Source organism: Falco naumanni, chromosome 9, assembly GCF_017639655.2.
Source record: "Falco naumanni isolate bFalNau1 chromosome 9, bFalNau1.pat, whole genome shotgun sequence".
Classification (NCBI taxonomy): domain Eukaryota; kingdom Metazoa; phylum Chordata; class Aves; order Falconiformes; family Falconidae; genus Falco; species Falco naumanni.
This window is the reverse complement of record NC_054062.1, coordinates 14604863-14621724: the sequence shown is the minus strand read 5'-3', so window position 1 is coordinate 14621724 and position 16862 is coordinate 14604863. Positions and strand designations below refer to the sequence as shown.

Below are 16862 nucleotides of genomic sequence, written 5' to 3'. Positions count from 1 at the left end.
GCTTCAGCACAGTGGGCCCTCACCCATGAATGAGCACCTTAAGGACTACCAAAATAAAAACAGCAGCAAAGGGAGATGGGCAATTTAAATTGACGTGCGGAATTAGACTCTATAACTCGAAAGTTATAAAGTAGGTATGTTTATTGCGCGCAGATGCACGGGGGATCGCTCCTCCACAAGCGTGCATACCCGAAGTGACGAACCATCCCATATTTATACAATGAAACAGATGAATATTCAATTAGCGCCTATACATATTTGTTACCTAAACCCCGCTTCGTATGTTAATTAGCTTATCAGTCCATTTCCTGGAATGTGGTGGTCTTGCAGGTTTGTAGGTGAGTCATGTTCTTGTGACCATCCCATCTTCTCCAGCAAGGAGACTTAGCACTCCCTCCCTCTAGATAGCATTTGAATGTCTCTCATCTTTTCTCATTCTCTTTTAAATAGCCCCTTTGTTAGAGAAAGAAGGGCAGGCGTCTCCCGGTCTCCCCTTTGTTAGAGGAAGAGGGGCAGGCGTCTCCTCAAAAACTGTAGTTGTCTCCTCAGAGCTGTGTGCCTGTGTGACCAGACACCGCACCCATGACTAGTCACCATACCCACATTCCTTGAGCAGACATATACAATCACAGTCGGTGTTAAGCGTCCCCATTTCACACTATTTCTCCATATCAATCCCCCCTTTTTATTAAATTAAGTAAATTCTTTTACTTAAGCAGTCTTCCCGAATGATATAAAGCATCATACATAAGTGTTACCCTTTTAAACATTCTCCAAACCCACAAATATAACATAATGGTTAGTATTAAGGAAATTCCTAAACTGATCAATAAGATCACAATGGGGTGTACCATAGTGTTAAGAATTCCTGTTGCAGAAGGTGACCAGCCAAAGAGAGTATCCCACCAATTATGGTTTCCATCCTGTTCTACCTTTTTTAAAACTTTCTTGATCCCCTCTACATCATGATGGATCATAAGAAGAGTTTCATGTCCCTTTTCTTTGGTTTCTTTCAGTATACGTTGTAAAATCTGCATGTTTTAATAGTTCTTTTATACTGCTTATATTTAGTCCTATGGGGGTAGGAATTATCATCTGTGATAGGGTAAAGTTAGATGTAAAATTACAGATACAGTAATTTGAATATTGTGCAGTCTCCTTTACCTCCCCATCTACAGTTATTGTGTTACACTTAGTTCTCAAACACACACATTCCTTCCCTGCATATATAATTACTGTTTTCAAGTTTGCATTTGGTTGGGCCTCGAAATGACATATTTTCTGATCTGTATCTAAACAAGTATCCTGAGCCATTATAGTATTGCTTTCACAGAGGAAGCCCTGCTGTTCTCGCATAATACAAGATTCTAAATCTACTGTTTGCCACTTGTCACCTATCTTTCTGGCCCATGTTCTATGCTCAAAAGGATATTTTCCTAGGCATATTATAAAGATGGGCTCAGTTAAGGTAAAATTGTGCCAACATTCCTGTGAATTAAAGCACATGGCTGTATTTAGAAGGGTAAATTCCTTATCTACCTTTCTGACTTTAATCAGGGTGTCTCCTGAAATCTTGGTGTTATCTTTTTCATTATACGTTTGACACCCTACTTTTATCCTATCTCCTAATTTTCCCCATAATCGGTCGACTTTATGTACATCCTCCTGATCCCATTGATTCCTTTGGTACACCTCATTTTCAGAAAAAAACACCATAGCTAGTTTCGTCTTTGAGTCCACCTTTCCCATTATTCCAGTGTTGTTTTTTTTTTTTTCTGGGCATGATTCCAAGGCCAGTTATCAGGCTCTTGGTTGTAGGCAAGAGAGAGGGTACAAAAAAACACAAATGGTTTAAACCCACTATTGATCATTTTAAGAATCTAAACGTTCCTCATATATACATATAAAATCTGTTTTGATCAAAAATATCTTTGTTTGAGGTGGGGCTTACCGATAACAAGTTGGGCAAGACTGGCTACTGGCTCAGTCCCAGACTCTTTTGTTCTATATTGTTTGTTGTGGTACCCTTCCCATATGGTGGATCCACAACCGCTCAGGTTCACTTACTTGCCACCCACATTATTCCCATTTGTCCGAGTAAATTTGAGTTTCAGTTCTTTTTTATCTGGGGTTACTCTCCACGAAGTTGCAGGGGCTTTCTTGATCCGGGTATGGTGAATCCAAGAATTCTGTCCCTCAACCTTGATTGCAGTGTAGGTGGTGAGTAGGACTTGAAAAGGTCCGGTCCACTGTGGTTCCAGGGTTTTATCTGTAAAACACTTAACGTATACATAGTCCCCTGGTCGTATATCGTGAACAGGTCCATCCAGACCCCTACTGCGTGTTCCCATCACATGCTTCTCAATTCTTATTAATTGTTTAGTGCCACCATATAGGAAGTCATTGTTTCTTCACCAGTCTGTGAAGACGTCCCCTTTTGTACCCCATAGGGTCGTCCATATAAAATTTCAAATGGGCTAAGCCCCTCTTTTGCTCTTGGTCTAGTTCGAATTCGTGTAAGAGCTAATGGCAAAGACTGGGGCCAAGTTAGATTTGTTTCTTGACCTAACTTGACAATCTGTTGTTTGATTAGATGATTCATCTTTTCCACCTGGCCACTTGATTGTGGTCGGTATGGGGTATGTAATTGCCAATCTATTCCTAGATGGTGGCTGATCTGTTGCACTATTCTGGACACAAAATGTGGTCCTCTATCCGAGGACATTACCGCTGGGACTCCAAACCTAGGTATTATCTCTTGGAGCAGTATTTTGGTCACTTCCCGGGCTTTAGCAGTTCTGCACGGGAAGGCTTCTGGCCAACCTGAAAAGGTATCTGTTAGTACCAATAAATATCGATACCCCCCTTTTTTAGGAAGTTCCGAGAAATCAATCTGCCAATGTTGCCCTGGAACATTTCCTTTCCCAATTTTTCCCAACTTTGGCCCCTTAGTAATCTTAGGATTAGTCTGGAGACAAAGATCACATTGTTGGGTTACTTGTCTAATAGTAGTATACGAGTTTCGTGCTATTATGTTTTTAGTGAGATCCTTATATAGAGCTTCTGCCCCCCAGTGCCTTTTTCTATGTTCTTCCTGAACTACTGACCATACCATGTAGGAAGGAATCACTATTCTCCCATGTGAGATTACAGCCCACCCTTCCTCATTATATGATCCCTCTAGGTCAGAAATCAGTTTGCGATCTTCTTTAGTATAGTCTGGTTTACCTTCTAGAGATATTTGTCCATCGGGTATTAGCGCACCCTCTACCTTGATTGCTTTTCTGGCTGCCTGTTTTGCTTCCCTGTCCGCCAGTTCATTTCCTCTTTCTAATTCTGTGCTCACTTTCTGGTGTGCCTTGATGTGCATAATTGCCACCCTTTCAGGAAGCTGGACCGCATTTAGGAGTTTCAAAATTTCTTCCGCATGTTTGATGATTTTTCCTTGGGAGTTTAACAGTCCCCTTTCTTTCCATATTGCTCCATGAGCATGTACCACTCCAAAGGCATATTTAGAATCAGTCCAAATATTTATAGGTTTTCCCTGAGCTCTCTCCAGAGCTCGAGTAAGGGCTATGATTTCAGCCTTCTGTGCCGAAGTGTCAGCTGGTAGCGGTCCCGATTCTATCACTTCTTCAGAGGTTGTAACAGCATATCCGGAATGTCGTTTTCCGTTCAGCATATAGCTGCTCCCATCCGTGAACCAATGTTCAGCTCCATTAATAGGAACATCCTTGAGATCTGTCCTACTAGAATAAGTGGCTTCGATTGTTTCTAGACAGTCATGATCGACTGATTCGCCAACATTCCCATTAAGAAATGAGGCCGGATTGACGATGTTTGTAGTCACGATCTCAACATCATCTTGTTCCACCATTATGGCCTGGTATTTTAGGAATCTCTGTGGGGAGAGCCAATGCCCCCCTTTTGTTTCAAGGACTGCAGACACTGTGTGGGATACTAAGACAGTCATTTTCTGGCCCAAGGTAAACTTCCGGGCCTCCTGGATGTTTAGGATGACAGCTGCTACTGCTCTCAGGCAACCAGGCCACCCTTTTGCAGTGGCATCCAGCTGTTTAGAGAAGTACGCCACTGCCCGTCTGTATGGTCCCAAATCTTGTGCCAGTATTCCTAATGCCATTCCCTGTTTCTCATGGGAAAATAGGAAAAATGGCTTACTCACATCAGGAAGTCCTAGTGCTGGTGCCGACATTAAGGCTTTCTTCAGTTCATGGAAAGCTCTGTCTGATTCAGCATCCCACTGAAGATCCTTCTGATTAGCTGCTATCAGGGAATATAATGGTTTAACAAGCAAGCCATAATTACATATCCAAAGCCTGCACCATCCTGTCATTCCCAGAAATGTCTGCAGTTCCTTTACAGTTCGTGGTCGGGGGCTTGGCATACGGCTTCTTTTCGGGCCTTCCCTAGGACCCGTTGTCCAGCACTGATCTCGTACCCTAGGTATGTGACTTGTTGTAACACCGCCTGTGCCTTCTTCTTAGAAACCCGATATCCTTGTAGTCCCAGAAAGTTCAGCAGGCTCACAGTCCAAATAATACAAGATTCTTCGGTTCTGGTTGCAATAAGAAGATCGTCTACATATTGTAACACTTTCCCTTCTCCTGGTGGTGGTTCCCATAACTCCAAATCCTTTGCTAATTGGTTTCCAAAAATTGTGGGGCTATTTTTAAACCCCTGTGGCAACACCGTCCATGTGAGCTGGGTCTTTCGACCGCTTCTGGGATTTTCCCATTCAAAAGCAAAAATTCTTTGGCTGGCTTCATGGAGATGGAGGCAAAAGAAGGCATCTTTTAAGTCTAAAACTGTGAACCAAGCTAGGTCAGGTGTCAGGGTGGTTAGTAAGTATAGGGGTTAGCTACTACAGGATACAGATCCTCTGTTATTTTGTTAATGGCCCTTAAATCTTGAACTATCCTATAAGACCCATCAGGTTTTTTAACTGGGAGGATAGATGTGTTAAATTCTGACTCACATTCTTTTAGTAGTTTTAATTCTATGAATCGCTCTATATTTGGACGAATTCCTTCCCTATCTTCCCTTTTTAGTGGGTATTGTTTAATTCTTATCGCACCCTGTCCTTCCTTTAATTTTACTATAACAGGTGATGCATTCTTGGCACGTCCCGGTATGTCAATTGCCCATACTCCGGGATATACCTGATCAATAATTCTGGTATCAATTTCCCTTTTTATAGGAGTACTGGCCAAAGATAGGCTCATAACCTGTATGTATTGATGATCATTTACCTCCAGAGTAACTTCCCCTTTTTTAAATTTGATTGTTGCCTCCAATTGTTCTAATAAGTCCCTACCAAGAAGGGCCTTTGGTGAATTTGGCATTCTTGTTTGTTTTCTTAGTTTGTACTTTAAAGGTTTCAGGATGTTTTCCTGGTGGCCAGCAGCTCCCACAACTGTAACAAATAATTATTTTTTACTGAAGTTCAACAAATAAGTTGGTTTCGTATTCACTAAAATTCCACCTCATACCCATTCCCTGCCCTAAAGGGCAGTTATGGGTCCTGTTGTACTGCAAATGCTGCAGCAATTGGGGTGACATTGTCAGGTCCTTCTGCTCAATTGTCAGCAACAGCAACCCCTCCTCCCCACCATCAGGAGGATTCGGGGCAGGAGATGCTGTTCCTGCTCTGCAGGTTACACAGGCCTGCCTCTGCAGCGGCATTTCTGTCTTAACTCTTTCTTACCCTGAATGCAAATCTGCTACTTGTTGCTTTAAGTCTGTGTTATTACATATCAGCCTTTGCAGGCAAACAGCAAACACCCTGCCGTGCATCCAGCATGACTCAGTCGCACCTTCGAGGGGGTACGGGGGTCTGTACAAACTCACCCCAATACTTTAACACTTTCACAAGGTCTTTGATTCTCCACCCACCCCCGCCTCAGGTTTTACATACATTAGTACAAGTTTTTATCTTACAACGTGTTTCATTCTGGTTGCTCCACAGAAGGAACCGCAACCTGAGCTTTTAACACAAAAATTTCAACAAGAACATCTTTCTAGTTTAGGTCTCAGTTTTTTTTTTTCCCATCCTTTTCCAGAGCCATAATCAAAGATCAGGTGATGTTAATCCCGCACTCTTTCTAGTGCTAGTACCATAGGATCCCGAGGGGGTACTAATCCACAGTCCTTTTGCCACTCGGGTTTGTCCTGGAGGACGAAGAACATGTCTGCATATGATACTTTGTCCCATTTTCCCTCTCTCCTCAGAAACAACATTAATCGCAGGAGAGTGTTATAATCTAACGTTCCTCCCTGCTGAGGCCATTTCGCATCACTCCAATTTATACAAAAGCCACCACTGATTACAATATTTAATCAATTTCCTTCTATTTTCGGTACCACCATGTCCAACGATATCACTCCAATGTTTTAATATACAACCCAAGGGCGATTTTTCACAGGGCTTACTCCTTCCATTTCCCATTTTGCAATTTTAATCACTTTTTCTCCGGCCGCCTTAGCCACCCTAAGGTCGGAAACACAGATAGAGCTCCTTACTTGTTTTGCACTCAAACGCGCGTCTCAAGCACTCTTGCACTCACACTCAGTCAAAATAATTAAGCTATACACGGAAAATCAAAATGCGCATCTCAATCACACCATTCACACTCTCCGGGCAGCCCGCAGTCACACAAGCAGTACGGTACCGTGCACTTATGTACAACTTTTAGGAACACTGACAGTTCACAAAGTATGCATTTCAATGAACAATTGCCAAAAAACAAACAACAAACAAAAAACACATTTTTCCTGGTCTTAAGCAGAGTGTTAAGTTTTCCGCAATTTGCCACGAATTACCAGAATATTATTATTTTTCAACATACATTTCATAACTCCAAGTTTTGAACATGTAACAAGACAACACATAGAACAAACAAGACACAGAGCGCTATTTCAGTTGTTATATTCTAGGAATTCCCCAATCCTTAAGACAACCCAATGGAAGTTTTTAGCTTCCCCCTTTTTTCCTACGCAAAAGTTTCCCTTTTACTTTTGCTAAGAGGTCCCTCTTGTTCCTGTGAGATTCCGCCTTATTCCGTCCCGCCCCCCGCTTTCCGTCACGAGGCCTCCGGGCTTTTAGGAATGGCAGTAACCTCGGGTTTGCTCGATCTGCCCTCAAGATCGCTAGCGGCCACCCCTTGGTCAGCAAACCCCCTCCCAAGGTACCTTTCCTCCTGGGGACTACGCTGCGCGCCGGACGTCTCCGAGCGTCTCACCAGCCGCCCCGTTACTAAACATACCGTTTTATCCGTGGATCCAGGGGTTCTTTTCTGCTCCCGGGTGAACAGCTGAGAAGAGGAGGCTCCTCCGAGGAAATCTCCCGGGGCGCGCCTAGGAGCGTCCGCTCCGCAGCTGGTCCCTCAGCCGAGCAGAAATCCTCCTGGCTGGCTCGCCAAAACTGACGTGCGGAATTAGACTCTATAACTCGAAAGTTATAAAGTAGGTATGTTTATTGCGCGCAGATGCACGGGGGATCGCTCCTCCACAAGCGTGCATACCCGAAGTGACGAACCATCCCATATTTATACAATGAAACAGATGAATATTCAATTAGCGCCTATACATATTTGTTACCTAAACCCCGCTTCGTATGTTAATTAGCTTATCAGTCCATTTCCTGGAATGTGGTGGTCTTGCAGGTTTGTAGGTGAGTCATGTTCTTGTGACCATCCCATCTTCTCCAGCAAGGAGACTTAGCACTCCCTCCCTCTAGATAGCATTTGAATGTCTCTCATCTTTTCTCATTCTCTTTTAAATAGCCCCTTTGTTAGAGAAAGAAGGGCAGGCGTCTCCCGGTCTCCCCTTTGTTAGAGGAAGAGGGGCAGGCGTCTCCTCAAAAACTGTAGTTGTCTCCTCAGAGCTGTGTGCCTGTGTGACCAGACACCGCACCCATGACTAGTCACCATACCCACATTCCTTGAGCAGACATATACAATCACAGTCGGTGTTAAGCGTCCCCATTTCACACTATTTCTCCATATCAAAATCTCTATTAGATAATATGTCACCATTACAAAAGGTACAATTCCTATGGCCAGGAAAGGGGGGGGGGGGGGGGGCGGGGCAGAGAGCCTAGTTTGCTGGCTGTGCAGTGACAGCTGTCTTTGCACTCTTTCAGCTTCCTCAGAGCAGCTGAGATTGTGATTTGGCAAAAGTCCTCTCCTTTACATTCTCATTTCCTGATAAGAAACAAATAAGAATAGAGAAAGATTTAGATTGTTTATTTCCAATTAATACAGATCCTAAGTATGCTGGGGAGGAGCATTCTGTAATTAAGGGAGGAAGGGATACATGAGCCAACATTGCTACAGATTCTCAGTATAAATGTGGAGGAGAACCAAACAGGCAAACCAGTTTGAGGCTGGCTTTTTCTTTGTTTGACTAGGTTTAGAAGGCAGAAAAGCCAAGTGGTGCACAGTTAAAGGTGATCCTTCTTTCTCTTGCAGTAAGAATGGAGCTTTTCCGCAATCTTTAGGGAAATGGCAAGGAAAAGTTTTTTAGGAAATGACAAGCAGGATTTTGAGATTGACACTGATAAAGGTGGTTGCTGGTCGTATATGAAATGAGGTAGAAAGTAGAGCAGAGTGATGATGGCAACAGAATGGTCTTGTATGAAAGTAAGGGCTAGAAGTTCTTACTTAAGCTGAGGATCTTGCATACAGATTTATGTTCCTGTTTTTGTAGGAGGGCAAAATGAAAGTTAAATATCTGTTCAGAAGATCTCTTGGCTATCTCACATGCACACACACACACACAAAACTGTGTTTTTAATCAGTTGGGAATACATACTGAACTTTTGTACATATAACCCATGCTTCAGACGATAATGCGTCATTATAGAACTACTCGTCCTTGCAAATGATTACCCAGATGACCTGTGAATTACAGTTATGAAAATGCAGGTTTATGGCAAAGGTAAGCAGCTGGTCATACGTAGGAACTGCTATTCATGTCATGCCTTTTCCCTTCTGCATGCTAAACCGAAAATCATCTGATACCCACACGGACTTTTGGAAGGTAAATTCTTTAAAGAGTGCAAGCAACAGGTTGTGGCTATTTAAGGGTGAAGGCATTTGGAAAGAGTTGCTTGAAAGAGGAAAGAAGGCAGCATGTGTAACAGGAAGGCTGCTGAACTGGGAGTGAAAAAGTGAACTGAAGAGGGAGAAATAGAAATAAAAAGTGAGGAAGTTTTGGTGTCCATTGTATTTGCTTCAGGAATCAAATTTGGTGGAAGGTCCAAGGGGGATTGATGCTGAGGGGAAATTTACCCCAAAGCTCCTCATCCTCCTTTGAATATGTGAAAGGAAGGGAAGGAATTCACAAGGTGCATATGATTCCAAAGGAAGAACTCTCAGGATTTTCTCTTGTAGCCCTTGTACAATACAATACAAACATCTGTGTGTTGCTTGAGCAAAGTGAGTTAAAGGTTTGCTGTTTGATTTCAGATAACTTGAGTCATGTTTTGAAAATACAGTAACTTAACTAGCTTTTTGTTTTATTACTAGGGTATCTTCAACCAGTTTCAGTGTAGCAGTGAAAAGGTATTGCCTTCTGATGCCCTGCGCACTGCTCTTGCAAAGACATTTCAGGATGAGCAACGCTTCCAACTGGGCATCATGGATGATGCTGCAGAATGTTTTGTGAGTATAACTGAAAGATGGTTTGACAGGCAGAGATGCCCCACATCTTTTTTCTTTTCTTTTTTTCCTTTTTTTTTCTGTCTTTCCATTTCTCCCCTCCCAAAATTCCATGCATGTGTAGCCTGTGAAAGTCCATGGAGAGATCCCCAAGCTTGAAGTGATCCAGTGGGGAATGAGTATTTGCTTTGAGAGTCATCACTAACGATTTTTGAATGGAAACATTAATGTTACCCACTTTTACAGTTACCTTTGGGTATGTACTGCTTGCACTCTCAAGTGTGTCTTGGATATGAATTGTAATAAAAATTGCACTGCAGTAATGATCCAGGATTCTAGTTTCAAGGATCACCTCAAAAGGGTGAAAGGGCATTTCGTTTGCCCTTTATTTTGAAACCACGTTTTTGCAAACTCTGGCTAAGGGAAAGTAAAAATAAATAAACCAAACACAGCCCAACACAGTTGTTCATGTTTGTAAGTTGAGGTAACCAAAAGTAAAATAGATCATTTCCAGATATTTCTGTTGCTGTATTTGTAAACAGTCTGACATTTTTTTAGTCTGGTTAGCCCAATAGTGTGATTGGGAGATGGCTCTGACACAAATTTTACATCCCTAGGTTTACCTGTGTGCTTCCATTTTTACATTCAAACTCATTCTTGTATCCATTATGTTAAGATTTTATTCTTACCCATATTTCCTCCTCCTCTCTCTTCAGTCTCCCAAATTTCTTTAATTTATTTAGGAGGTATTTTTGCCTTACTGACCTACTGGCTGCTCCCTTTCTTGGAAATGATGGTGTCCGTAGGGTGGCCCAAGTGTGTTTGTGTATGCTGCTTGTTTGTTAACAAAGATGTTAATTCTTAACCAAAATATAAATGTATTGGATTTACTACTGCAAGGCAAAACTTCTCTCAGGTAAAGCACCTATTGGAGTAGAGTCCTTTCTATATGTTAAATTTTTCTTTTCCTATACCTACCTAATTTGACACTCACACTGCAAGAAATCACAGGAATGGGGTAAATGCATATAGCTATTGTAGTTCTCTTAAACTAAGCAGACTGATAACAGGCTTATAATAACCCAGCGTATCCTGTGTTTGTAGAATACTAACACAGGAAAATTATATAGTTTAATGAGCTCACTTAAAATATAAGTAGATGATGGCAATAAAGCCTCAAAGTGAAATAAATGACATCAGCCTACGCAGCAGCCCCTGTGAGCACAGTTATATTGAATAGTTTTTTTTATGCAGTACAACACTCAAATGGGGTTCTTTATGTAGTAGAAAAGGGGAACTTTTGGTTTAGTTTCGTCCTTGAGAAAGCTAATCTGAATATCCCATCTCGTACTGCTGTAGGTGTCCCCACAGCAGGTTTGTTAGGTTAACTGTACTGGCGCAAGGATGGTTAAAGTGGGGACATGCTCCCTTTTGAGGTGTTAAGCTTTAAGGCAGAGATAATTCCATAGCTTTTCACTTAGTTAACCTTTTCAGCCCTAAAGGCAGAGATTTAATTTAAATGCCAGAAGACCTTAGATTGTAAAGTTCAAGGGAAATTGCACGAGGTCAGAGCTATTTTGCCTAATAATTAATCTTGACCTGCTTGTTGCAGATCTATAAACCAAATATGCAGCTCATAGTGATAGTGAAGAGAATGCTGCTGGAAGAGGTATCAGTAGACTTTTGGCACCCCCAGATTAACATTGGCAACAGTGGGAGGAGAGGGAACTCTTAGGACAGGAACTCCTGGGAACTTGGAAACAGATGGAGCTGTCTGAAATAATACCTAGAAGATGTTCAGTGCTTTTGTTTCATGCAGAATGTAGTCTGCCTCTTCATTTATTAGTTCTCTCCCTTTTTGATAGAATGTAGGTTATTTGCCGTATTTCAAAGCCCTTCTGGAACACAGAAATTGATTTGGGTTTCTTGGGGTAGATGAAGAGAAGTTAGTGGCAATCCAGTGATTTTAAAACTGCAGAGCTGCTCTGCCTGTTACGTTTGGTCAAATCCATTGGTGCTTGAGAATTGGACAGAATAATCACTGACAGAATCTTCAGTTGTGCTAATAAATAAAGTAAATGGTTACCTGACATAGCATTTCAAATCAGAAGTGGTAGCCATTTTCTTTTGTAGCAAAGAAATGCCAACTTTTTTGTTTCCTAAGCAACTTTAAAAAATTTGCGGGAGCCTTCTGTCTCTGTGAATAACACTTACGTTATTGTATCCGACATGCTTTTTTGATTTATATGTTAACTTTTGTCTACATTTGAAATGATCTAATGATTTTTTTGGTGGGTTTTTTCCTTTTTCTTCTCTCTTTGGCTAGGAAAACCTGTTAATGCGAATCCACTTCCACATTGCAGATGAGACAAAGGAAGATATTTGCACTGCACCACATTGTGTTTCCCATCAGAAGTTTGCAATGACCTTGTTTGAACAGGTGAAGTGATGATACAGGCTTTATACAAATCATCAGTTCTCAGGTTTCACATTTGCATTCCTAAGACATGCATTGCCATGATAAAAAAGATACAAACAGAAGTGTTCCTGTGGAAACATACCTGTTTAATCGTGTCAATGTATTATGTTTTCTTTCTCTTCAGTGTGTTTGTACCAGCTGTGGTGCCACCTCTGACCCGTTACCTTTCATCCAGATGGTACATTATATTTCTACAACCTCACTGTGGTGAGTTGGGATTTTTACATGGAAGAGAACTTCTCTCTCCCCGCCTCCACCCCCACCCCTCATCCCCCTTTCCCACTCCATACTGGTATTGTGATTCAGTCTTTACCTTCACAAGATTAAATGTCCAGAACATGGTTAGTTGAAAGTTGGTGGGGCTTTGATAACTATGATAAAGAACATGAGGACTTAGTGGAGCAGAAGATAGCAGTTCAGGCATGGATCAGTGTGTCTGCTTGTTTATGATTCTGGATCTGAAAACTGTAATGGCAAGGACTTGTGTAAGTTTTGAAAGACCTTAATATGTGAGCAGGTGAGTTAAGAAGAAAAGAAAAATAAAGAAGAATTTATGCTGAAAAGGATGTTCAAAGCAGGACTAACTTCAAAGCTAGATCAGGCTGCTTGGGATTTTCTGCAGCTGAGTTTTGAAAGCATTCAAGGACAGAAATTCCATGACTTCTCTGGGCTGCCTGTTCCAGTACTTAGTGACTTGGTGTGGATTTTTTTTTTTCCTTGTATCCAGTCACCATTTCCCTTTCTGCATCTTTTGCTTCTTGTCCTTTCTGTTTGCCTCTGCAAAGAGTCTGGATAATGTTCAGCTTGTCTACCAGCTTTCGGCAATGTTGCTCCTCAGCTGTTCGTTGCCCAGCCAGTACTGCTACACTGAGTGTGCTCTGTCCAGGGTGCAAGACTGTATTTTTCCTTTCCTTAATTTTGTGATCTTCCTGTCAGCTCATTCCTCCAATCTGTCAAGATCCTTCTGGGTGGCAGCACTCCCTTTCTGTGTATTGACTGCTCCATCCAGTTTGTTGTCATCTGTAAACTTGATGTGGGTGTGTTCTGATTCGTCATCCAGATTGTTAATGAAAATGTTAAATAGCATTGGCCATGGTATTAAATCCTGAGTTAACAGCACTCTAAACTGACTGCTGGTTACGTTTGAATCCTCTGAGCCTGAAGGTCCATCTGGGTTTTTGGCTGCATTGTATTCTACCTGTGCAGTCCACACCTCCTGGTTTGGCCACAGGAATGCTGCAGATGATTTGGAAACCTTGCTAGGGACCAAATGATAATTAACTGCTCTTGCCTCCTCAACAGAACCCATCGTCTTATGATAGATAATAAAGTAGGTCAGGCATACTTTGCCCTTGGTAAAGGCATGCTGGCTGCTCTGACTCACCTTCTTGTCTTTCATATGCCTGGAGATGATTTCCAAGGGGATTTGATCTGTCATCGCCCCAGGTGCTGGAGCGAGACTGACAAGCCGGTAGTTCCTCACATCCTTTTTCTTGGATGGATATATAGCTCTTGCTTTTTCTAGTTGTTGGGGAACTCCCTCATTAAAGAAGATGGTGCACAGAGCAATAGCTCTAGCTCTGTAGTAGTTCATTTCAGTGAATGCTAGAGAAGTCTTCTGTTAGTAGATGGCTGCTCAGTTAAAAACTGCTTAAATCTGATCGAGGCAGGAGTCTGTTATTCACTTCTGTCTTGAAATTTTGATTGAGATGAAAATTTCTCATGGTTTGTTGTCGCCCATGTGAGACGTGTAGTTACAGAACCTGAAAAATTTGTCTTGAAAACTACTAGTTGCTGTTCTCCTGCAGACCTCTGTTAAAAGCTGCCACTTTACCAGTGTGTCAGGAGTATTGTAGAGCGTTCCCCCTTGTGCCTGCTACCTGCCATTCCATCGAGCTGCAGTTTTGCTTTAGGTTACTGACAGGCACTGTGTATCAGAATATAATTTATTAGAAAAACAGCAAAATAAGTATTTTAATGGTACTCAACATTTTATATTAAATATCTCAGTAAATCTGATGTCATGCAGTGGTTTTCAAAACCACCAATAAAACGTGATATATTTATTTACCTTTTAAATCAATTTAAGCTTTAACATGCTTTGAGCACTAGTGTTCTTGTGTACTTACTGTCATCTTTCTTTCAACTTGGACAGCGAAATCAGTTGGGTACTGTGCTATTTTTTTGTCCTTAGTTTTTATTATTAAGGAAGTGCTTTACTGTGCTACTTCGCTAGGGTTGTGGTTACTGAAGAAAAGCATTTTGAAATCCAAGTATTTATCAAAATGCTAAAGCTTGCTTTTAAGATGTAGATTTTAAGCCAAACTATAAATTATTCCTATTTTTAAGTTTTACTTATTTTCATTATGCAGTATTATCATGGAAGGTGTAGCAATTCACGCTCAATTATATGATTCTTCTGTACTACACTATTAAATATACAAAGTGGTGTGGGTTTTAAGGTTCTTTTTGTAAAATTTAACTAAACTTACACTTACTTAATGTGGGTTTGTGTTTTATTACTAAACTTTTTTTTTACTATGCTTTCTTTATACTGAAGCAACCAAGCTATTTGTATGCTGGAGAGACGAGAGAAACCCACTCCAGATATGTTTGGAGAGCTACTACAGAATGCCAGCACTATGGGAGACCTGCGAAACTGTCCAGTTAGTATCCTTAGTTTTTCTTTTGGGGGGAAAGGACAGGACAGAAGAAGCTTAGTAGATTACAGTGATGTGTACCTTTTAACTCATGAGAATTTTCAAGGTTTAGTTTGTCATAATGGTGAAGAAGATAGGTAAGAATGTTCTTTGGGTTTTAATTCAGCACAGTTATTCAGTGAAGGAAGGGAAAGATGACTGATACTGAGCACTTCTTTGATTAGATGCAAGTAGCAAGAACAAGAATAGACACAGTGTTTGGATGGAAAGTAAAAATGTGATTTCTAACTCTTCCCCCTCATCATCTTTTTTCAAAGGTTTCATAAATTGGAAATGCTTACATTGCTCCCAGGAAATAGCCACACAATCTATTCCTGTTCAAGCCTGTGTTGCTGCTAGAAGCACCTATCGTAGATTTGCTGTTCAGCTTCACTGAGGGTGGGTGAGGTCTCCAACACTAGCATTACATAAAGCTGCAATTGTGCTGCTTTTGTCCTATGATGAAAGTTCTGGCATCTTACCTAAAGAAAAGGAAATGACAAAGAATTTGGAGGCTGTATGGTTTTTTTATAGATTTCTGTATGTTGATGGTGGTTTTGATTAGCTAGACTTTTTAGAGCAGTATTCCCACAGTTCATCCAGTTTCTCCAGTAATTATTTCTGTAGAGGGTAGTGTGTTTCATCTGTAATAACAGCATGAGAAAAGAAGTACTTATTTCTTGTAAAATCTTGTTAGCAGTACCATGCTTGGCACAGATAGCGGAACTTTTGTACCAGTCACTGTAATCGTGTACAAGTTCAGTTGTTTTGCCTAGATAAGCTTCCATTCACCTTCATTACTACCTTTCAGTGGAGTAAATTGAACTGTTGACCAAACTGCTGTACCTGCAGCATAGAGTCAAAATGTTGTTGGGAGGGGAAGATAAAAGCACTGCTGCTTTCCACTGCCAGAGAATATCCTGATGGTGAAAGGCTTGTTAGGCTACACAGCATACCTGCAAGAGCTATGCCAAAGGCAGGAGTTATCACAGAAAATTTGAGGGAGTATTGGTTTGGAGCAAGGTTTTCTGTTCAGCGTGTGGGAGAGATTGACCAGAAAGTGTAGGCAATAGTTGTGAGTGATGACTGGCATTTAACCACTTAAAAACAATTACTGCATACGTCAAGTTGATAGTCACAGGCTGCTATTCTTAAAAATGTTCTATTCTGCTGTGCGGTAAGTCTGACAAAATTCAGCTGAATTAAGTCTGTGTATCAGTTGGGTTAAGAAAAATAAAGATTTTTTTTAATGTAAATATTTATATTTTTTTAAAAAAAATAAAATCATAAGGGCTAGATTTCTAAAACAAGAGTTTGATACCTTGTTTTGGCTTATAATTTCAGTGTGTCCAGGGCTTTAGATAAATATGCAAAATGAGTTATCATCAAACTTCTTTTACATATTGATTAATAGGCAGGCCAGGAAACAGCTGTGTAACTGCTCCTTCATGTAATGCTACTGTTAGATGCCTCACCAGTCCTCAGGGAAGCAATACAGGCTCCAACAGGAATGGTCTGTGTGCCTGCTCCCTGGGGGCAGTGCAAGTATTTCCATTTTATCCCCCCAACTTTCTATAGTTCAACTGAAGCGTTCACTTTAAGTCTCCATCAAAACATTATATTTTTTTTTGGCAAATAGTGACTCACTTATTTGAATAAAAGAAATGAAGATACTGTATTGTCATTTTAAAGGTTGAGTTCAGCTATTTAATATCCAAAGCATGGGAAATCTTAATAGAAGGACATTCTTTCTCAGGGTGAGCTGCCCTTTAACTGTGAAATGGTTGGTTGGATAAAATTGCTTACCAGTACTTGCTGCCTTGTTCTATTTGCGAAGTTCTTCTGTCGAGGGTTAGCTGAGTGTGGCCTATAAGTCATGCCAGGGAAGCTCTTTATCAGTGTGCCGTATTCCTCCTGTTGCAGAAAATGCTGATGTTAGCTAGTTGAAGCAAAGAAGACAATGACAATTTGAGAGTAAGATATGTTTGTTGTGTGGTAATCCAC

The 16862-nt window shown here is 41.1% G+C and overlaps 1 protein-coding gene across 15 annotated transcripts in view; it reads left to right on the top strand.

Annotated features, from left to right (window-relative positions):
* The window catches only part of USP54 (ubiquitin specific peptidase 54), a 110293-nt gene that overhangs the window by 61112 nt on the left and 32319 nt on the right, over positions 1-16862 (top strand). For all 15 annotated transcript variants that reach the window (XM_040606024.1, XM_040606025.1, XM_040606027.1 and 12 more), the window contains 4 exons: positions 9549-9683; positions 12007-12120; positions 12284-12366; positions 14720-14825. In XM_040606024.1, the coding sequence (XP_040461958.1) occupies positions 9549-9683; positions 12007-12120; positions 12284-12366; positions 14720-14825 (438 nt within the window). The remainder of the gene's footprint in view (positions 1-9548; positions 9684-12006; positions 12121-12283; positions 12367-14719; positions 14826-16862) is intronic.